Source organism: Megalops cyprinoides, chromosome 5 (genome assembly GCF_013368585.1).
Source record: "Megalops cyprinoides isolate fMegCyp1 chromosome 5, fMegCyp1.pri, whole genome shotgun sequence".
In the NCBI taxonomy this organism is placed as follows: domain Eukaryota; kingdom Metazoa; phylum Chordata; class Actinopteri; order Elopiformes; family Megalopidae; genus Megalops; species Megalops cyprinoides.
The window spans coordinates 38,153,189-38,176,042 of record NC_050587.1 but is presented as its reverse complement, the minus strand read 5'-3'; the positions used below and the strand labels follow the sequence as shown (position 1 = coordinate 38,176,042).

Sequence of the window (22,854 nt, the reverse complement as noted above, 5' to 3'; positions counted from 1 at the left end):
CGACCCCTGGGAAATGACCCATGGGAAACATAGCCGTTGTTCTTCTACTGACACATGGCCTGGCCCTGTCTCATTAGAGAACTGTTGATAAAGCCTGGATTAAGCTCTGAACAGTGGCACATTCAGGGGAATCTTGGCCAACTCTCCGATTTGAACCATCCAATCGCTCCTGCTGCTTTCCCTGTGCGGCTCCAGTGACAGGTTAATCATTGCTGCTGGTGATGTATAGAGGATACTTCACACGTACTTTCATATACAGAGTCACATTCTCCCAGCAAAACAAAATCAAGTGTTCATTAAATTAAACGTAAACGGGTTTTCGCCTCTGAGCTGTCTAATGGTCTGTACAGCGATGACAGGAGATTAGGGCACAGGAATGAGAGCCAGCTCGCAGCTGATAGTCACTCTGAGTGTTTGTTGAAGGTTTACCGGACACTGTGTATTTCCAGGGTCACTCTATGGCTACACCAGACTGTGGTCAGTTGTCCTCTGGTTCACATCACAACAGACACATCACGGTGTTCCGGAACTCTGGTCAGAACTCACAGAACTTCGCCTCGCATGCAGCTTAGAGAAATGTGGTGGAACTAGCCTGAAGAGCTGGTTTTCTGACACGTAACCGTCACAGTGAACCTGGCTGCGTTTTAGAAATGCAACAGTACCTGCATCTTAGTGGACAGAAGTCCTGTCTGTCTAAATGAAGCCAGTTGCAGTATGGGTTAGGGGGCACCCTCAGACATAAGATTCATAATTGTGAGGGTGTGAGATTATCATCAGTCTAAAGGAATCCACAGACAGTTTCTCATGGGTTTTTATGCTGTAAAACACCAGTGAAGAATGGGAAGTGAGCATGGTGCGATTTGCTTTGTGATAAACCAAGTTTGCTTTATAGCAGTGCGTTTGGTGAAGCTTCGGAGCGGCTTTGAGCTGGTGTATAAAACCCAGCGAAAGCCAGCAGGGTGGGGGAGGACCACCCAGCGCTCCCCTGCTCTCCTCCCAATTGTTTTATTGGTTTAATTCAGGTCAGCACACGAGCCTCAGACTCCATTACGCAACCTGGCAGGAACTCCAGAGAGGTTTCGCCTTTCAAACGCATGTGGAGAGAGAGGTTTATCAGAGAGAGGTCTGAGCGGGAGCGGGAGGAGAGAGGGGAAAAAAGACGAAAACAAAGCAGATGGAGCGGCTGGGTGAAGCGGGCGCGCTGTGAGTGACAGATGGGAGGGGCTTTGGAAGCGTCCTCCCGACATTCGAAACATCTGTGCCGGGGGCTGTTTCGCGGGGGCTGTTTCGGCTGAGCCCTCACACTCACCCCTCCTGGGGGGGGGGGGCAGGCTGCTCCTCATTATCTGGTAGCTATTTCAGGTGCGCTCCAGACCTTCTCCATTAAAGCTCCAGACGGCCCGTCCCGGGGCGTTCCCGCACAGGGGAGGGAAAGGGGAGAGAAAGCCGGGCGAAGGTGAGGTATGGGAGGAATTTAAAGAACCCACCGCAGCAGAACAGATGCCCCGCCCATCACCGACTGCTGCTGCGGGTGGGGGGGGGGGGGTCAGGGGGCGGAACGCACCGTTGTACCAGCCGTACGCCACGTTCCCACACTCACCCCGTCTGTTCCTATCAAAAAAAGGTGCTGACACCTCAGCTCATACAGCTGCTTGTTTGCTTTTATCATTGCCATGGAAACTACATGTGCACTGCCGGTTGCGATTTTAATACATTATTAAACACTCATAACTAAGCTGATTCCATTTTTTAACAGCAGTAAACAGTTGAGGCTGTTTAGACAATGATTTGGGATATTTTGCTAACAAATCAACTCGTACAGTAGAGGCACTAAATAATATATCCACAGTCTGGGTATAACTCAATAAAACAGTGCAATCTGCATGTGCTTTCTGGCGGCTCCAACACCGCAATAACCCTTTTCCCCCTAAAGAACAAAACGTCTGAAAGCTGCACACATGGCCTTCATCTGAATGCACCCAGGTGTTTTCACAGGGTCACGCTTCCACTCCCTGCCACTGGCTCCCTGCTTGACCTCTTCACCAATCAGGATGAAGCTCCCTCTGTGACATCATCCTTGAGCTTCTGCTGGAATGCAGTCAGGTGAGAGGGGGAGAGAGGCAGGCAGAGAGCAGTAAAATACCCTCATTTCACACGCAAACTGCTTCACACCTGGGTCAGGCCTGTTCAAGCAACAACACGTGGACACACAAGAAAGGAGAGCTATTCACTGAGCATCTGCTGACTGATCACCTGAATCAACCTGCAATGTTTGAGATGCCAATGAGAGAGAGAGCGAAACTGCACAGCAAAGATGGACAGGGATGGGGAAACTAATCAGCTGCCAACGAAGGCACTGCTCTGTGGCCATCCCACAATGCACTGGGCTAAGGTCATCTCCTGTTCACAGAAACAGGCTTGCTAACCTGCAGTCTCAGACAGCACCTACAGTTGCCATGGGAGCAGGAGCGGGAGGGGCGGGTGTCTTCTCACAAGAACAGTGATGAGTTGGAGAAAGGAAAGGAGAAGGGGGAATTATGGGCAACCTTACATACCACGCCTTCCGCTGGGCCCAGAAATACCCCGGTGAGGACGGGGGTGGGAGGCGGGTCAGAGTGGGCCGGGATGACCGCAAGGCCCGGCCCGAGGCATAGGCCCTGATTGGGCTGTTAGTCACTGAGCCCAGTGGTCACACAGGAATGCAAAGAAACACTGAGTCAGAGGCATAAAATTCAGGCTGCTATTTATAGCAGACAGCGGCGAAGCCGGCTCCCTCAGGTCCAGCTCTCTGCAAAACGGGGACACGGAACGTGGGACGTCACACGGACTGGCACCACGTCTGTCCTTACACGCGCTAACACGGTTACGGTCCGTGTGAACACATCAATGGTGGCGCCGGGGCGGCTGGGGCCGGCCTCAGCCCAAATAAACCCGACTGTTTTTGGCTGTTACGGTCACAACAGCACCTTTCCACCAGGCCTAAATATACAGCGCATTTTCTGTCTTTATCCTGCCCAGGTGACATCATCTGAGGCAACTCCCAGTCACCACTGGCAATATATTTCTTTGTAACTGGCTCATTATGTGTGGACCAAAGGTGTTCAAATACAAGGGTACAAGACATCATAAAATTAGACAATCCCCAAAGTTCTGAAATACTTTTTCTGTGTCTGGGATACATTTTGATGTGTATTAAGTGAAACTATTAATATTATGGCCAAGTCTTGAAAATAAGTTTAAAAAAATCTAGAAGACATGTAAGTTTTCATTATTATTATTATTATCATAAATCAGACTGTAGATGACCTCTATCTCTGAATAATTAGGCAATTCCCAATACAGTCACAAAATAAATCCCGTTGTAAAATGACAAAGACGAAGAGCAGAAGTCCCTCTCAGTCCTCCCCAAAACAGACCCGCAGAGAGCGTGTCTGTCTCCGTGAATCAGTGGAGCACTTCACTGTATGCATCTCAGACTCTCCAGATCGTCTATGATTAACAGGAACCTTCCTGCCGGAGGATCCGTTTCAGGCACGAGTGGCTCCCCCCTGGCCCACACGCCCCATCCCACGGCCAGGAGCAGCTATGAAAACACCCCGCTCCTCTGCAGAGGCCATGGGGGCCTCCTTCAGCGGGACCCTCTCTCCGACCGACTGCCTCCGCATGGAGAAAGGTCCACATATATCTGCCACGGCAGCACTGTACTGGGGCTGCCCAGCTCCACACAGACAGAGGCCCGCTTCCTTCCCAAATATGACAGGAATTCTCATAAACCCCAGGGGTAAGAGTCCTCTCCACCACATAATTCCACTCAGAGTCTACGCAGAGAAACCCAATATCTCACCAGCGATTCGGATCACAGAAACCAGGCAAGAGAAGCACAACACGGCTCTGCTTTTATATGGTGCTACAAATTAAATGGCAGAATGAGAGCTATGTTTTGAATCCTACTAACGCTTGAGTCCCAGACGATAGCTATTTTTAGCACAGAAATAATCTAGGCTGTTATTTATACCTTAGTCACCAGACATCAACAATGCCCGCAACAATTCAGTATCCAAGAACAACTTGGAAACATTTATATGGGAAATGTCTCCCTCTTCTGGCCATGGGGTATCAACACAGTTTCTCAATATGTGCTTTCAAAAGTACTGACCACGAGGACGTTTATCTGTGAGGGTAGAAGTCCTCACATTAATATCATAAACAGGTGTGGTAATTACTTCTTAAGGACACATAATGCACTAATCTCCTGTCACTAAATGATGAGAGTCAAACACAGACATGAGAACAGGTTGTGCTGTCTGCGCTGTCTCCTCCTCATGCTGTTGGTACAGACACACAGAGAGGCCGCTTCCTGCAGCCTGGCTCCCCTGCAGCTGAGCTGAGCTGAGCTCCTACAGATGTATGTAAACAGGTCCGTACGATTCCCCGGGTCCGATTCTGCAGAGCAGAGTAAGGTCCGTACGATTCCCCGGGTCTGATTCTGCAGAGGCGGGACAGAGCAGCAGTGAAATTACAGAGCGCTGGCAGAGACAGAGTGGTCAGATCACAGAAATACAGCACCTGAGGAGGTGCTATCCTCTCCATTGTAGCGCAGAATGGGGAGGTGCTCAGGACAGAGCAGGCAGCACTTTCTAAAGCCGTTTACCTCAGTGACTCCCAGCTGTGCTGTCATGAATACAAGTGCAGCTGGAATGTTCAATGACCAATCAGTGGGTCCGACTGCAACAATTTCTTTTCATGAAATGGCATCACTGCAGGGATGAAAGGAAAAGCTTCACACAGGAAGCTGCACACATGTGCACGCACACACACACGCGCATGCACACACGCACACACAAAGGAAAGAATTACATCCTTTTTCAAACTACAAGTGAGAGAGGGCTCCTAGCTCAGTGGTTTACACGTTCACTTTGAAGGCAATCTGAGCTTTACAGCCCAACGCTCGCAAACAATGACCAGCAGCCCACAGTGGCTGAAGAAAGTGGTTTAGTTCTGCCAGGGATAGGGGTGAGTAGATCAGCAGGGGTTTCCTCATCTCACCACTCTCAGGCACCCTGTAATTCGCCAGCCTCCTGCCAGTTGCCTGGATGGTGTCAGCGGGGTAGCACCTGTCCTGCTGTGAGCACTCAATCCACTGTAGCGCGCTGTGTGACTTGAGGTGTGAAAAATAACTGCTGGTTGTGTGTGAGTGTTTCGGATGACTGATTTCATCTCAGCACTCCTCAGCAAATGTGGTTGTCCCTGTGAGATGAGCCTAATATCCAACTAAACTGTAAGTCACAAGATCACAGAAGGCCTATGTGATATATGCTGATGAAGCTTACAAAACTCTCACTCAATGACATGTTGCTGGAAGCCGTAAGGACATTGTATCTAAATGTCAGTTACCCAGCCTGAGGAGCACACAGTCACCTGGCATGCATGTACGAATAAACAAGACACGAGAAAAACGCTGCGCAAACTGATCTGGGTCCACACCTGTTTGCAATACAAACAGCAAAAGGGAGTGCCCCACGCTTCATTTGATGTACTGAGAACAGAGAGACGAGGTCCTGGTGCATCAGTGTCATCAGTGTCTCCGCTTTCATTCTAACTGCCACAGTGCACTCCACTCATAAGAACATGGCCCTCCAGGTCGATTCGATTCTTATCACCGTCTGCTTGTCAAAAGTGAACTGAAACTCAATGAATAAAATGGAAGTTTGTGTATTACAAAGTGCATTTCTCTTATCTAGCAGAGACATGTCCGTAGCTGATTTATTCACAACAAACAGAGTGAAGTATCCAGTGTCCCAGCTGCATCTCTTTGGGTTGATCTTAAGAATGCGACTGTAAGAAAGCAGCACTTTTCTCAGCAGACAGTGGCTTTCTTTTTCCTGCCGTGATGACTGGTATCCCGGCACACAGACAAAATTCACAAATTTATCTGAAAATTCAGACATACTAGGAGCTATAGTCATTACCGTGAGATATGAGATTGACTGCATTCATATTCTCATTGTGGTGTGGTGGAAAGGAGCTAGGCTTGCAACCCAGAGGTTGCTGGTTTGATTCCCATATGGGACACTGTTGTACCTGCGAGGAAGGCACTTAACCTCAACAGCTTCAGAAAATATGCAGCTGAATGCACTGAGGAAATGTAACCTGTGCAAGTCCCTCTGGCCACACGCAAACAACTAACACAGGTGAGATTTCGACAGGAACGTCGGGGAGCTGTGCTGGTGGCTTTGATTAATGCTGTGATAGAAAACGTCGTTAGAACTGCACTTTGCACAAGGAGCAGAGTCATGGAAGGCTGTGCTGCTATCACAATCAATCTGCATCGCCTGACAGCGACGGTGATGGATTTCTGCTCTGCGTGGCCACCTGTCACCTTTCCCTGTCGATATGTGACACGGCGTGTCCCAGCTGGGAGAGCAAAGCGCTGCAGCATATTCAACGTCTGCAAACTGATGAGACAACAGGAAGGCAAACGGGGTCTACAGCGCTGCCCTCTGTACACACAGACTTTACACGCAGAACCATCGCATAGTGCTGATGGAACAGGACATGCAACCTAGGAGTCGCAGGTTTGAATCCAGGTTGGGGTACAGCTGGTGTACCCTCAAGAATAAGTCATTTGACTGAAAGATTTTGGTCAATATCCAGCTATGTGAATGTCTTACATTTATAATGTTTTACAAAATTTTATAATGTAAGCTAGTTGCACTGGATAGGCACCATGCCACACAAATACAGTTCACAAACAGACCATTCACATCTACTTACTGTACATAATTATTTCATTTTACCAATTTTGAGCTGAATGTTACATTGAAAGAAACACATGTCAAATATGCCCTGCCAAGCTGAGAGCAACAGTTCCAACTCTCGGGTCATTTAATCTGTCAACAGGCAGAGGTAGTACCCTTGGGGCATGACTGTCACAAGATGAAAATAAGATTGGAGCCTTGTGCGTGTATGAGAGAGACCAACTCAGCAAGACAGACAGCGAGGGTACCAGACTGAGTAAAGATGAGGAAGAGATTAGCTAAGAGAAACAATCCCCGAGAGAAACTAACAGAGAGACCAGCTCCAGGAGAGATAAGCACAGAGAAGCCACCTTAGAGAGACTAGCTGAGAAGTGGGGTCACACAGAACAACAAGAAGAGTCTCAAAAAAGTCTGTATGATGATGTCGTCTCAGTATCGAGCCAATCAGGATAAACTGCCTCAAAGCACAGCCAATGAGGTACGCCATATGCGCAGTAGCATTGCTGGACAGCACACCCAGGACCTCATGCACATGAACTAAGGGTGGACAGGTTCACGGGCAGTAAAGCATTGTGGCTCCAGTGTCCCTCATCATTTGCTATTTTTCACACTACAAAGGCCACATCATGTCTGCTTTAATCTCACCTCACGCCTCTACTCCATCAACAGAAACAGCCCAGCCCTGAGGTTCTGTAGTAAACGCCCGTACTCGCAACTCCCTGCCGCTTCCAAAGCTGTGAAAGCTATAAATGGAGCTCGGCAGCCATTGGGAGAGAGGTGTGAACCTGCCCCTCTTTCTCTCTGCTTTCATACACACAGATGCCCGACCTCCCCATCATCTCGGCTCTCTGCTGTAGGAGAAAGAGCGACCCCTAAAGGAAGGGCCATGCACCTGAACACAGAGCGCAACAGAGGGTGACCACGGCTAGTTTCTGCTTTAAAGCCGGGTGTGGCAAACGCACAGTGCATGTCTGATTCCTATAATGTGCAGGGCTCTCCTGGAAAGCGCTGGCTAATCTCCCATCAGGGAAAACAATGCTTGCTCTGTGACAGAGGCATTCACTAACGGCAGCTCCCGTCTGAGTCCACGCTCATAACATCCTGCCATAAAGCACACCCAGCCTGCACACGGTGTGGAAGCACAGGGGCATTCTGGGAGCTGTCTGTATCCTGCAATTCAGAGGGGAGTAAATTTACCTTAACAACAATGAATAAAGCAATCATACCGATTCACAGCGATCTCAGGTAACTCACAGGTGTTTCTTCCCACCAACAGTCACCCCTAAGTTGTGTTTTGCTTGTGTGATGTATTAGGGGTGGGTCGCCTCAGTGCGCAGTAACATTGATTCTCCAGGTGTCCATCCTGCCGGTGAAGGCTCAGAGAGGCCAGGCATTTTTTTATTACTCAAAACAATGGCTTGTAAAGCTGGAATATTTCATGGGGAAGCCCCACACTGCAAGCTGCTGTCTGAAGAATGGGACAGAGTTTCACCTCCCTCAGAGGAGGGACAGTGGGGATGTGGTGGGAGGGGCTATAGGTCAGACTTCCTCCTGTGACAGGAAGTGATAACGCATCATAAAGCTGGGAGGAAGATGGCCTGTAAGTGTGAGGGCACCACACAAGAAACTTGCAGAGAGCAGCATGTCACTGCAATGGAATATGTCAGCACTGGAGGACTGAAGAAACCCTGCAGTCAGATATCTGCTCAATATATAGAATATCTGTGCAGTCACACTCCCCACCCATCACCCAAAGCAAACAGCTCTACCTGTGTGCAGATCAGCCACAACATCACCTAAACAGCCCCAAGAACTGGTTTAAACCGGTTCACTGGCTTCAGATCCAAAGCTCAACCGGGAAACCTTAAAGGATCTGCCAAAACTTGCACCCCAGTCTAGCCTGATTTGAATGTATGAAGAATTAACAAGGGGCACCTATTTTAACCCAGGACTGAAATGGCAGAACAGGACCTAAAGAGGCAGAGAGATGAGCCTTAATAAGACATAAAACAATACTGAAGCCTTTGTTAACTCCTACTCTACATCTTTAAGCCTGGTTTGCAATTTGGTGTTCCTCCAAAGTAAGAGTAATGGGCCAAGTGCCTGTGAAATTAGCCAGTATAGCACTGCAGTGAGTGAGTCATGTAAATAAGGGCCTCTCCTCAGCTCTGTGAGCTGGCTTAGAGGAACCAGCTCACTGCCAGGAGGAAAGGGGCATTTTTCCAACTGACAAACTGCCACACAGAGACGGTGAAGCTGATGAAGAGCACCACAAAACAAGAGTGGAGTGGACACACACACACAGTCAATCTCCTTGCTATGCATTCTGGGAAAATGAGTCATTAACATTCAATAATGGTAGAAACGGAACGTTCATGCAAAAGCCTCCCTCTGTCTGAACACCACGACGTTGTCTCGGATTTCTGCCACCTCCCTCCATGCAAATTCACCTGAACGGGTGACTGATATAAGATAGAGACACATGCACGCTCACACAGTAGGAGGTAAACTTCATAGATTTCACCCATGGCCCACACCTGTGCTATGCCTTATCAGTTCTGTGGGCGTATGTGGTGTGTGCGTTAATGTGTCTGTATGCAGACCTGTCACATTCCAGCTGGAAAACCATAACAAGTTAAAACCGGGCCACAGCAGGCTTCTCTTTAGAGGACAGGGGACTCCAGGGTGGGGCGGGGAGATGATAACAAGCACAGTGAAGAAAACTTCACAGTTAAAATTCAGCCCGAGTTTAAAAATAAGCCTTTATCTCTCCGGAGCTTTCCAGAAAGTAGGCAGAGAGCTCAAGAGACCTGTAAGAGGTTAGCTAGGCGACATGACCCAGGCTCCCTGGCTTTCAGTCTCAGATCTGATCATCAAAGCATTACACCTCCAACAGCCTTTAACACCACCTCATTCACAACCACACCGCAGGCTGTGTGGATAAACAAGAAAACGCTGCAAAAGTAACAGTCATGACATCAAATTTACTGCACTTAAACACTACGTCAAACAGGCAGGATGTGAGGCAAAGCTACAGGCTGATAATGCTAACATAGCACATCCTTTCCTAGCTTTCTTGTGCTGTATCACACATTACTTTTATTTGACAGCTGAAAAAGTTACACTACAGGCACCCCAAGGGAGACGAACTGTCTGTCAGCTATAATACACATTTGTAAGAGAGAAAATCAAAAACCCTCTGTGCTTACATGTTTCTTTTCTCCTTCTTGGGGGGGTCAGCCGGCCCCCCAGTCTTCTTGTTCTGAGAGAGGGAGCCCCCCATGGTGACAGCGTTCCAGCCCACAAACACACGTGCGGCAGAAGACGTGTGTGCGTGTGCGTGTGTGTGTGTGTGTGTGTGTGTGTGTGTGTGTGTGTGCGCGTACGTGTGCGTTTGTGCGTGTGTGTTCTCAGCTGAGTCCCAGCTTGTCACAGGAGCCAGCGCTGCGCGGGGCAAGGTGCGTCATCACAGCTCCAGGTCATGCGCTGGCGTCCCCTCTCTCTCTCTCTCTCTCCCTCTCTCTCTCTCTCTGTCTCTCTCTCTCTCCCAGGGAGTGCTGCTGCATTCACACCGCAACTGTCTGGCAACACCGGAGTACTGATCTCACGCCAGCTGCTCCGCCACCCTCTGCCCCTCCCTCCTCCTCCTCTCTGCCTCTCTCCCTCCCTCTCTCTCTCTCTCTCTCCCTCTGACTGCTTGTCCTGCTCAGTCACTCTCCTCTCTCCCGCGCAGGGCAGATTACGGTCACTTGCGTGGAACTGCAGCGCTCCGGAATGGTCTGATGATCTTTAGAGGGGGGTGGGGGTCTGAGGTCTCTCTAGCAGCAGCGGTAGCCCTAAGAAAACAGAAAACCTTCAGCAGGGGGTGGGGTTTCACCCGATGGGGTGTGGCCACAGAGACCCCTCCTCTGCCTCCTGTGGGAATGTGTGGCATTCTACTGTGTTTACCATGGTAGGTGCTCTACTTGGCTCTGTGCTGTGATTGACACCTCTGGCCAGGGTCACTGCCACGCAGGGGAAGATCTGGAGCATTAGCGTGTGAAAGACAGTCTCACACAGGCCTGTGATTCTCCTCGGCTCGGAGTCCTTCTGCTGACAGGCCTCATGGGCCAATGGAAATGACCCTTTTAGAGTTAAACCCACCACCAGAGCACTAAACTGTAAACTCTGCTGGAACCGCTGGTCTAAATCTCACACATCTACTACAGTTCAGTGGTCCAGTAGTGTGAACTTGAGGCCTAAACGCTGGCTAAGGTTGCTGAACCTGGCCCCACAGGTTGAAGTGTGGACCCCCTCACCCCGATTCACACCAGGGATAAAGAGATTTGCTCAAGCTGACCTCAGAAACATTGCGGCTTTATCAAACGTTACCACATGATGTGCAGAGAGGCTTCAGGAAATGCAACCTGCTTGTGATCAAACATTCTCCCCCAGCCACAGATTCTTCACATTCTTTTCATGTAATAAGCAAAACAGCTTAAGAGTTAAACCTTTGGAGGCCCTGCTAAATCTGCCTCTTCTGTATGGCTGTAAGAATATCCAGCCACTCTGCAAGTGAAACAAAGTGAGTCATTTACATGCTTTTATTTCCTGTCATCTCTATGCAGACTTACAGGAACTTTCTTCAACAAACAAAGGATCTGTCACACTGTGCAGAAGCTCTGTGAAGCTGCAAAGACAGGTTATCTCAGCAACAAACTAACAGCGCTGAAATCTAAAGGGAACACATGTTTTGGTTCTTACGCTTCGTAAATCAAAATATTAATTTTGCATTTATCATGCTATTTCTATAATACACATCCCTAAAAATGTTGAGGTACAGCTGTTTGTGGTGTTCATCTGTGGTTCCATCATAAAGTGCAAAGGTATCTCTCATTTAAACCCCTCTGATCCCAGCATCAGGATTACAGCTGTTAGCCCAGCCCTTCCAGCTAAGTGAGCCAGGATACCAAAGCACTGCTCACAGCCCATCAGATAACCAGCAGCAGTGCTGACAGCCAGCCATTGCAGACCTCTGTGTATGCTTGTTTTCATTTAAAACTGTAGCCTCCCAAAACCATGGGTAGCCAGAGGTTTCAGGACTCTGTTCCAGCCGTGGTCCTGATTGCTTGATTGGACTGAAAGGGGACTTTAATCACCCAATGTTCCAGTTTTTACTCAGCTGCTGATTAGACTTCTCTAAACTCTGTCTTAAACTGGGGATCTTTAAGCCTAGACTGTACTGCCATCAACCTAATTAAGTTACATTAATTTGGTGACTGTGTCTCAGTCAGGTACAACAGCTGTAACACTGTTGTACAGCAACAGTCACAGATTCAACAGCTGTAATATCGGGGGCAGCAGTGTGGTGTAGTGGTAAGGTGCAAGAACTGTACCCCAGGGGTGCGGGCTTGACACCTCCTCCTGGTGGTCCACTGCTGTTGTACCCTTGGGAAAGGCACTCAACCCAAACTGCCTCGTTAACATAAATTCGTTAACATGTAAAACCTGTAAAATCTATTTAAGCCTTGCTGGATAAATGCATCTGCTAAGCAGCTGCAATGTAATGTAATGTTCCTATTCAAATGCTGCATGAGTTCCCAGAGTGTCCATGCAAAACACTGGGTTACATTCAACAGACAGCCCCCAGAGGCTAATTTCACACATTCAGGACCTGCCTCAGCGTCCTATCAGAACTCACTTCCCAGAATTCTCACGGCCTCCCTCTGGAGTGAAAGTCCCTGTTTCTGTGACTGTCTCAGGATAGCAGTAGCTATGCAAACTCTGAGAACATGGCCAAGCTGAGCTTCATCAGATTCCGGATATCTGATATCTGGTCTCTGCTTTTATTCTCGTGACTCATCTCAGAGGACAATCACATTGTTGCAGTTGTGTTTCTCTGCCGCTACCTGCCCCTGTGAGATGGTTTCTCTGCCGCTACCTGCCCCTGCGGGATGGCTTCTCTTTGGTGCATGGGGTATTTTTAGTACTGCAGACAACCTGCGCTAGGGTGTGAGAGTCACAGAGGTGCAACTCACACCTCTCGCCGAAATACCTGCCTCTTCTCTGGCCATTAGCACCTCACTGTGTGTCAGGTCACATGACCAGATTTACAGCTTGTTAACACCCTGGGCTTGCTCTTTTTCTGGGTTCCTGCTATGTAGATGTGGCACTGATTCATTGATCTCTATGTGATCTGGATAAAACTGGCTCAACCTTTTCACCTTCCCCACTACTGTACATCAGCTGATCCACATACTGTAGAGATCAGTGAATCCACCCAGCATCTGTTTCTGATCCAGAAAAACAACCTCAGTCTGTCTGTTGTGCTGAGGAGAGACAAGACCCCTGTGGTGTCCATACAGGTGCGTCACAGAATTATACCTCTGCCTCCTTGGTTTATTTTGTTGCTTTATCAGAGTGTGAATTAATCCCATAATCACATTACATTACTGCCATTTAGCAGACTCTCTTATCCAGAGCAACTTACACAGTGCATCTAACAAAACAGGATGAAAAGCGGCACAGGCAGGATAACACAACCCATATATAAACACCCGTCAGTGGCAAACATAATTAATAGTTATAATGGACAGTTTCTTCAAGTAGCACCACACAGACAGAGGCATTGGCTACTTCACCAGACCTGCTTTGGGAAGCACCCAGCTGTATATACGGATAATGACCTAACTGTAAGCTGCTGCTAAGCTCAGGAACTAAGTAAACAGGGTTTTGTTAAAATGCCAGAACTCAAGAGGAGGAACGGGTAAGGGGTGGAGTGGTGGGGAGGGGTGGAGTGGTTGGGGGGGGGGGGGGGGGGTGACTGGTTTGCTGTCACAGCAACCAAATATTTGGAGCTGGAATTCCCTCAGTCCTGATGATCAGGTTATGGTACAATGGCCTTCGGTTGGGGTGATGACAGAGCGATGTTTTGCTCTCCTGCTTGTGCATTGTGTGTCAGGATGGTGTTGCATAATGTCTCCTGTACTGTACGCATTAACAGACTGCAGCAGGCGAGGGTGGGAGGGGTCTGATCCAGGCCACCTCCAGGTCATCTCAGTCAGTCCCCTTTGAGCGAGAGGAGAGTCAGCTCTGACTTACTAGGCCTGTGGACCAAACATGTGCTGAGGCCGATTCGGCCTTTACCATAGCGGCTCACAGCTAAACGCTGTTTACACCACGCCTACCAGTCTTCATCACACACACCTCTTATTAAGATGTTTGATGGAGCTGTTGATCAGAGGATGATCTGAGTTTGAAGTCACATGGTAGTGATTCACTTTTAGTCCTTGAAAAGATAAGTGTGTTGGAGTTGTATTTGTCATAAAATACACTTATAGGTGTTTCTCTTAATATACCTTTCTTCATATCTGGCTCTTGAGCAGAGATAGGGTAATTGTCTTAAGCACAACTGATCATTCAGTTAATCACCTAGGCTCTATAAGTTTATTGCACAGCTAGTTCATCATAAGAAGTTCATCTGAAACTGAATCATTTTCCTAATTTGTTTAAGTTGAATTACTTGTATCTTTCACTAAAACACCAAACCACACAACCCATTTCTTTCATCAGGGACTAAGGACATATGCTTGGCAAACAATGTCAAACCAAGATAAGAATTAAAAGCTAAATCAAACCAATTAAACCATAAGTGAAGTCGAGCTGAAACAGCTGAAACATCTCACCGCACTTTAGCCCACTTGTGCCTGGTCATTCACGGCAACACAGCGATGGAAACAGCATTCGCACTATATAGCGATTTGAGCCATTCCAGGTTTTACTTGAGGCAGACCAGTGTGCTGAGCGGAAGCTGCACATAGTTGACTTCCCCTCTGCACACTGACCTGATTCTAACAAAATGTGGAACGGCTCAAGCTGCTGTTCACGGGAGCTGTTATTCTCACACCTCTCAATCATGAATGGTAGTGTACTACACTTGATAGAAGAAGCCTCCATTTTGACTGAGTGCGCGGTTGTATCCTTGAGAAAGGAACTTAACCAGAGGAATGTGTCCTTCAATACACAACCAACTGAATAAGTGGAGGCGAGTAAAAATCTCTGGCTCTGTAACTCACCGTAGAAAAGGATGTCTGCTCAACACTCATATAACAAAATAGTAGCATTTCTGCTAACAGTCTAATGCAATGTACACAGCTGACAGACCTCTAGCCTGGTCTTATGTTAACATCAGTGCATACAAATGCCAGTAGTGTCTGCCCGAGATAGCAGATCAAGGATGAGGTTACCCAACTCTAGTCTTTACCCATACCATTCTATGTAAAAGCTGGATGCTGACCCAGGACCAATGTCTGCAGTCAAGTCAACACATACTGTGCTGTGACTCGAGGGCTTTGAATTAATAACTGGGTCATGAAAGGTTGCACAATGAAAGACAACCCTTTATAATTAAAAGCATGAATACATTCAGTGATGTAAAAGTGCTCAGCAGTTTAAATGAATAATGTAGTATCATTAAATTAATGCACAGTCATTATTATACTTAAAGCATGCCTGCTTAAATGGCTATTATGTCTAATGAGGTGTGACACTTAAGACATTCAAAAGCAAACTTGTGAAAATGTAAGTTAATATTTTACAGCCAAGCTGTTTATATTAAGTGTGAAAGACACTGTGTAAGACAATCCTATGGCCAAGACTCAGTAAGGCTCCACACAGGACAACAGCGTGCAAAGCCTGACACCTGCTGGTGAGAAACAGTAAATGAACGTTCCCGTCTCTACAAATTTCTTCCACTAGGAGGCGCCAATAGCCCACATTTATACTGTTCTCTAAATTGTGTAGGTTCCTTATTAGGCATTATAAAAAGGATTTGCAGAGTCAGACATGATGGATTTGTGCAGGTCTCTGAAGAAATAAACACTTGGTAATGAGGTGATACTGCACATTAGCTGGTATACTAAGGCCGACACTGCCCTGTTGCCTATTAGTTGCTGACTGGCCACCGGAGGTCAGCAAGCTGCTGCTGTTTCCTTCCATGGATCCCTCCCATTGGGGGATAATCATGCATTACAGGCGCCTGTGCAAAATCAAGACGGAAAATGCAGCTTCATACCGAACACAACACGCTACTGAAAAGAAGTAGAGGTGTTAGATTCTTCGCACCATCTACCATCTGTCATTCAGTCTAATATTTTCTGCACGTTTTAAAAAATAAAGTGGCATTTCATTATAGATATGTAACTGGGAATATTCAGGCTTAACAAGCCAGTCAGGTTCCAGTTCTACAGTGGAAAGGGGGTATAATGAGCCAGTCTGATTACAGCTTAACAGTGGAAAGAGGTATAATGAGCCAGGCTGGTTGCAGGAAAGCTGAAGCCAAAGATGGCACCGCTGGCTTCAGACAGGAGAATGAGGCTGCAACTGTACACATCTTTTTAAGCAGGTACAGATGCATGTAAACTTATGTACAAAGGTGTACTAATTTGTGAAGAGTTATTTGGAATCCTGTATCAAGATGTAATTATGGGTGCTTCTTCTCAAGTTACGTAATATAATTCCAATCAGATTTGAACTGATTTGTTTTGTTGTCAAAATAGGTTTTACAAATCGGATGTAGAATAATATTTTATATAACAAGTTTTTTTTTCTTTACTATAATGTGAATAGGGTTTGTGTTCGAATGCCTGATACATATTACTCAGCGTTTATGAATTCTCACATTTTCCAAAAATGAACTCTGCTTGTATGTTCTGTGCGCAGCAAGGACAGGTCGAAGTTTCAGTTTACAGGTCACAGCTCTTAATAGGGCTTTGTGTGTTCTTGTAACATGTGCAAAGTACATTTCAAAATGTTTGAACCAACACGTCTTTCCATCGCGCTGTGAGCCCCCTTCAGAGTAAAACGCCAATACTTGTAACGTTAAAAATTTAACTGAATTTTCACGAATTGCGCTAACACAGACTTAAAGACCACCTCGTGTACTTTGCATTCTTGTATTGGAGAATTATAATAGCTGTAGGAGATCATATTATACCAGTTCGTCATTTGCTCTCTGAGGTGTTTCAGAAAGACCAGACCGGCGACCAGACCGGCACTCAGGGGTAGCGTGAATGAAATGTTCCCACAAGGTCAAGTTCAATTTAAACTGTAGGGCCTATCCCAGTTTCCTCACTCTTAGCTACCCTAATATGGAATGGCATTTAAAACCACAGCAAATTAGCCCCCGGATTAAATGGCCCGCTTCCTACTTATCTTGTGAATTAACCACACGTTGCCGAGACATGAAAGAACAACCAGCCCCTTTAAACCTTGATCAGACACAGTGCAAGGCGGGGGGAAAACAATACCACTTACCGGGAGTCAAAGGAACTGGCTGTGCGTTTGCCAACGCAGCTTTGCTTTCTGCGGTTGGGATATTATAAAAACGGTTACACTTTCGAGCTCTGAACATTCTAAACATGAACAAAAAAAAATTCAAATCAAAAGAACTTTAACGACCCGCTGGTGAAGTTCCTCCCACCAGCTGTTTACAGCGAGGTGTGGAAAGTGACGTCACCCGCAGAATGAGCTCAGAGCGTCTCCGAGGGATCGCCATGACTCACCCCGCCGGTCCAGCTGCGAGCAGCGGCCGCGGAGTGGGAGTCTAGCGCGTCTCGCTTATAATACGGAGACAAAACACCGCCCCGACGGTATGACAATGAAAGACCTCATTCTGACGCTAATTATACTTTTGGTTCAACATCCAGCCCCAGATGGAGCCGAGTATTGCATAGCTGAAACCGAATGAGTCTGCCCCCGCTGCCTGTCACAGAGTCCTAATGGTAGACTACATGATGGTTTTTGCAGTGGATGCAGGCTATATCAGATATACCCTAGACCATCCACACAAATCCAGCAAAACGTTAGTAAATTTAGCTGAACCTCGTAAACGCTCATCGACGCTGTCCCACCCCTGACAGGAACCTCTGTAACTCTGTAATCTCATCCGCCCATAAAATAAATAACCTTTCCCTTTAAAATCAGACAGGCCGTTTAGGCTAATCGTCAATATTGTGCACATTTTCCAGAGTTTTGTCCCACATATCGCCCAGGGTTTCCCCGTCCTTAGCCGCGACACTCCCTTTCGCGTTGGTGTTACATGTCAATGTTGGCATAGTAGCCCAGCCTACGCCGCAAGTATGAAATTCCATGGGCCCTTGCATGAACCGTTATAAGGCTAAATGGCTAAATCTATTTAAAATAAAACGTTCAGTTATAATTTGACGGCATTTTCTTCATGACTCGAACTGAACTGTTTTGCATCACGTAGCACGACACAACTAATATTTTATTTTTTAGCTCGCAGGAAGATATTCCCTATAAATTCTCAGTTGTCAAGGGAGGAATTTTATACGTCCACTTGGCTTGGGAACTGGAAAAAACATATTGCCTGAGTATTGCAGAAGAAAGCTCGGTGTCAACGCAAAACTTCCAGAGTTCAATCTTTCCGTTTCTTGTCGGGCTGCTGCTCAGCTGTTGACTCACATCTGGGTGTTCTGCATGACGTGACAGCTAAATGTCCTGAAATAAAACGCCTAAACCACCCCGCCAACTAGATTTAGAGAGTTTTAAACACTTACCGTCTCTTTTCCCCGGTATCTCTTAAGAAAATCAAAGACGTTGCAGGACACCGCTTCAGAGCCTACTCTTTACCAGTGGATCCGTGGCTGTTTGCGTTGTGAAATCAATATCAGCTAACTCCTTAAACATAAAGCTCAGTGATCCTTACATCAGACCAAAAAGTAACGCTGAAATCAAACTTTTTTGAAAACACGAGGTTGTTTCTCTTCCTCCTTGGCTGCGTAAGGATCGATTTATGAGTGAGGAACGGGACGAAGTAAGTCTCCCCCTTTTCAAAGGAAAAGGATGTTTTGTAATATGTGTGGTGTATTCCCGTCGTATGAGAAGGAAATGAATGAACCCAGCGCGGTCTATGTATGTCAAGAATGTGTCTTAAAGAGACAGCGAACTTCTTCTTCATCACGTGGATGAATTACGAGGTTTGGCTGGATGCACTTCAGAACTTACTAACCTCATTCTGCCTTACTCTTTGAATAGGCGTGTGTGTGTGTGTGTGCGACACACTATAAACAGCAGAGGATCAATCTCTATAGCCATGCAGTGTAAACACTCTGCTTGCACATTTTTTAAGCAAACTAGCTTCTGATAAGATGTAAAGCGATGCATCGGATCATAGCAAATATTTTACAAGGCAATGGCACGCTATAAGTTTAACATTATACAGATATATTAAATATGGTATGTACATGTTGAGATAAAAACCCGAGAACGGGACAAAAGTAAAAAGTAATGTATGCAATCTATTTTGTCACTTTAAAATGTATACTCCTTTAAGATTTCCTATCTTGTAACAATACTGATGAAGTATAAAAGTAACAAAAGACACAGACACAGACTCACTGGATAAATGCATGTAATGCATTGTCAAATACCTTTTTATTGGCACATATAAATTCAATTATTTACACTTGCATTTTGGTACAAATATTTCTCATCTGAAAGGCTGGATGCATTCTCTTGACCAAATGAAAGCTCAACAAACGTGGCCTTTAAATAATTAAATAATAAATACAATAACTTAATAAATAAGCACGTCTTCTCTTCAACGCGGTGTATCAAAAACAAACTAATGGCCGAAACGTGACATTCTCTTTAGCAGGCCATCGCGAACGCTTCACTATCTTCTCATTATTAAAAAAAAATGCTAAACGAATCTATATTTACACTGCATTCAAAACACGTTTGTAGAGGACCTAAACTGGGATGTGCCAACTACATGTTGCGCATGATCAACCGGCACACATAAATCAGTCCATAATGATAAACATGAATATCAATAAACACACATGCATATATTTAGTGGAAAAAGTGAAAGGAGGTAACCTGTTCCTCAGGTCTCACTGATATTGCAAAATACTCTCTCAAATAATTTAGGCTGTTTTTGCATGTCAGTTTGAAGATTAATAAAGGAACCTAATTAAAGAATTCAGCCTATGGTGTAAGTACAAACTAAAACTCATATTTCAGTTATAAACCTCCAATGTCAGGCACGCACACCTTATTTTTTTTCCAAACCCATGTATCAGATCTGACTGTAAATCACATCATAAAGTACACATAATGAGAGTATAAAATAATAACTGCATTCAGATCTGACCAAAGAAGACATACTTTTGATCATACATTTCACATTCATAATTTCTCACAGGAATCACATAGCAAAGCCCCCACATTAAAGTGCTGCATCTAAAATCTAGGGTAGTGGACTTTATAAGGGATGATGTGCATCAAGTAGTCTTTTAACATGCAGCAGTGGGAAGGTTTCTCAGCTCCAGAGCTTGGGAAATGGCCTGTTTTGCATCTAACCAAGTGTGAAGACTAAAGAACAAATGTCAACTCTGCTTAAAATTCACCTGTTCTCGTTTCATGTAAAAAAAAATCTCAAAAAATTGTCAAAGATGTTTTTTTGCATGAAAGATCCAAGTGCTGGTTGGACAGAAAACCTGGCCCTTTGATGCACCGCCGGAACTGGAGCTGAGAAAGTCTGCACAGTATGCAATAGAGAGAGAGGGGAAGCCAAAACAACAGGACTGGCAAAGGTGCACCATTATCAGAAACGGATCCTAATTTAAATCACAATACAATATTTTTAAAAATATGTACACATCTGCAATCTTCTGAATACAATCTATAGTGATCAGAGAGTGGGGCTTCACGAACCCCAAAAGTGGTGGAGCTACCGTGTGCTGTCAATGATGTGGAGTTTTACTTCATTTCGCAGCATTCAGGGAGAGCAAAGTCTTTTGATTGGTTCATGCAAGTTGGTGATTGACAGCACAAGGTAGCTCCACCCATCATGGGCCTCGTGAAGCCTCATTTTCCAATCGGAAGCATTATTAGGTGTCTGTTAAAATGTAACCACTATCATGGCCAGGGCAAGCACAAGTGGCTAAGTCCACTAAGTCCAACAAAATCTAAATTCCAGTAGGGTACAGCAAACCGGATACAATAAAATTGATCTTGGTCAGTACTTAATACCTAGAGTACTTAGTTTCTTAGTACCCACTTCTGAAAACTGCTTGAAATAACAACCATGCATTGCATTGCATAAATACTCAAAAGTCTGGAGCTAAAGAACAAACACATAATTCACTTCAGACAAAGTGCTGCTGCGTGGGAAGGGAAGGATTATACCGAATAAAAGGAATATACAGCAGACAGTGGAAATCTAAAAACTGCAAAGTGCAACTAAGCAACTGAACTACCCGGAGTTCAAATGTTTAAAAACTATTGTCTGAACAAAGAAAGCACTAAACTTTTATTTGCACCATAGTACTTAGGGTGCAGCATGCTCAGATTTCTACCAATGTGGTTTAGTTACTCATACTGTACGCTTACACTCTCAATACTAAAGCTTGCCCATTTTAACAAATACATATCTAAACTATTTAGATATGTGGAATTAAAAACAACAGGTATTCTTCACCAAAACAATATCAATACACATTATAGGTTACCTAATAAATGCTTCGTAAATATAGGATCCTAAATGTCAGTTCTTGAGTCAGAACTGAGTGAAAATGCTTGAACAGCATTTTTTTTTCAGTACTTACAGCCAGTTCCATGTTTTATAAATACAGTGATCAACAAATTTCTCATAGATCTAGGTTTTTTAGACAGATGTCTTTTTTCTTTTTTGCACTGATGTATCTAACATCTCAATGCCCACACAGAGTAAATAAAGTATGAAGGGGAAGTGAGCAGAGTCACACAGCAGAGCAGGTGCTCGGTGCGTGTGTGTGGCTGGGCTCTGACGAGCTCCAGCATCTCAGTGCGATGTGGAGCGAGGTTCCTCTCTGAGGCTCAGCGAGGGTGGTTTCCGGGGGCATTTGGGGATGGGGGGATTGGGGGGGGGGGCTCCTGGTGTCTTCTCTCTGATGGACTCAGGGAAGGGGGTGCGGTCACAGCTCCGGAGAGGAGGATCCACGACCCAGGCGTCCGCCGTCGCCCTTCCTCCCACACCCCCCACTCCCTCTCTCTCTCTCTCTCTGTCTCGGGTTCGAGCAGCCGTCTCACACCACCGTACTGACGGACGGGTCCGACAGATTCAGCTGGCCCGTGATGTCGGTCGGTGGGTACTGCTGCAGAGACACCGGGGGCACAGACAGGACAAACACAGACATTACTCCTGCGTTGTGCTTCTTTTTCGGCTTTTCTGTAACCACAGAGCAAAAAAAAAAAAAAAAACAGCAACAAAACTCTCTTTAAGCCCCCGCCCATCCCCTGAAAACGCTGCGAGCTTGCATCTGATTCGGAATGGTTCGTTCAGATAGTCAAAAGACACCTTAATGCTTTTTTTCATTTTTGTCTTTTTCTGAATGGAACTCTGCAGAGGGGCAGCGCCTCGGTTCCAGTCAGAGTAAGGTCACATGATCGGAACCGTGCAGTGTCGTTTGAACTTCCTGAGGAAGGCCTATTGTATTTAACTACCGACTGGCTCTGCAGCACACGGAATGGAAACATGTCTGGGAACAGCCGGCCCCACCCAAAGCTTTGGCCACTTTTGAGAGACTTGGTGCTGGAGAGATTTTAGGGTTCTTGCCTCAGTTAAGAGGATCTGGGGATAAGGCTTTCATTTGCATAGTTTCCTAATACTTTATTGTATTGTTTAGCACTTGTACTGTTTTTTTTTAATAAGTAAATGTTATTAGCCCCAGCACCTGCAATGGATCAATGTGTTAGGCAGCATGCATTTCCACCCCACATTGGAGTTAGAACATATGCTGAATTCATCTAAGTTCAGCAGACATCTTTCCATTCTGCGGGCTGTTTATTGCACGTGAATTAGCACTATTCCTGAACCCATGCAGGTCTGACACTACCATGTTAACTGCCATGATGGAATCAGAGTGATGCTGTATTATGACATCACAGATACAGACCAATCACTATCTTGGCAATTCCATGATGGTGGTTACCACATTTTTTGATGGTAATGTTCTGCCACTGGCGGTCTGCAGTGAGACAGCTTTCTGCTCAAAGCCACAGAATAGTTTAGCATAGTCCATTATAAATCTGGCAATGAATAACCCACATT

At 45.9% G+C, this 22,854-nt stretch overlaps 1 protein-coding gene across 8 annotated transcripts in view; it reads right to left on the bottom strand.

The window, feature by feature from the left end:
* Window positions 1-19,162: 19,162 nt before the first annotated feature.
* The window catches only part of grin1a (glutamate receptor, ionotropic, N-methyl D-aspartate 1a), a 37,279-nt gene continuing 33,587 nt past the window's right edge, over window positions 19,163-22,854 (bottom strand). For all 8 annotated transcript variants that reach the window (XM_036529708.1, XM_036529710.1, XM_036529713.1 and 5 more), the window contains one exon: window positions 19,163-21,898. In XM_036529708.1, coding sequence (XP_036385601.1) covers window positions 21,830-21,898 — 69 coding nt within the window. In that variant the 3' untranslated portion in view covers window positions 19,163-21,829. The remainder of the gene's footprint in view (window positions 21,899-22,854) is intronic.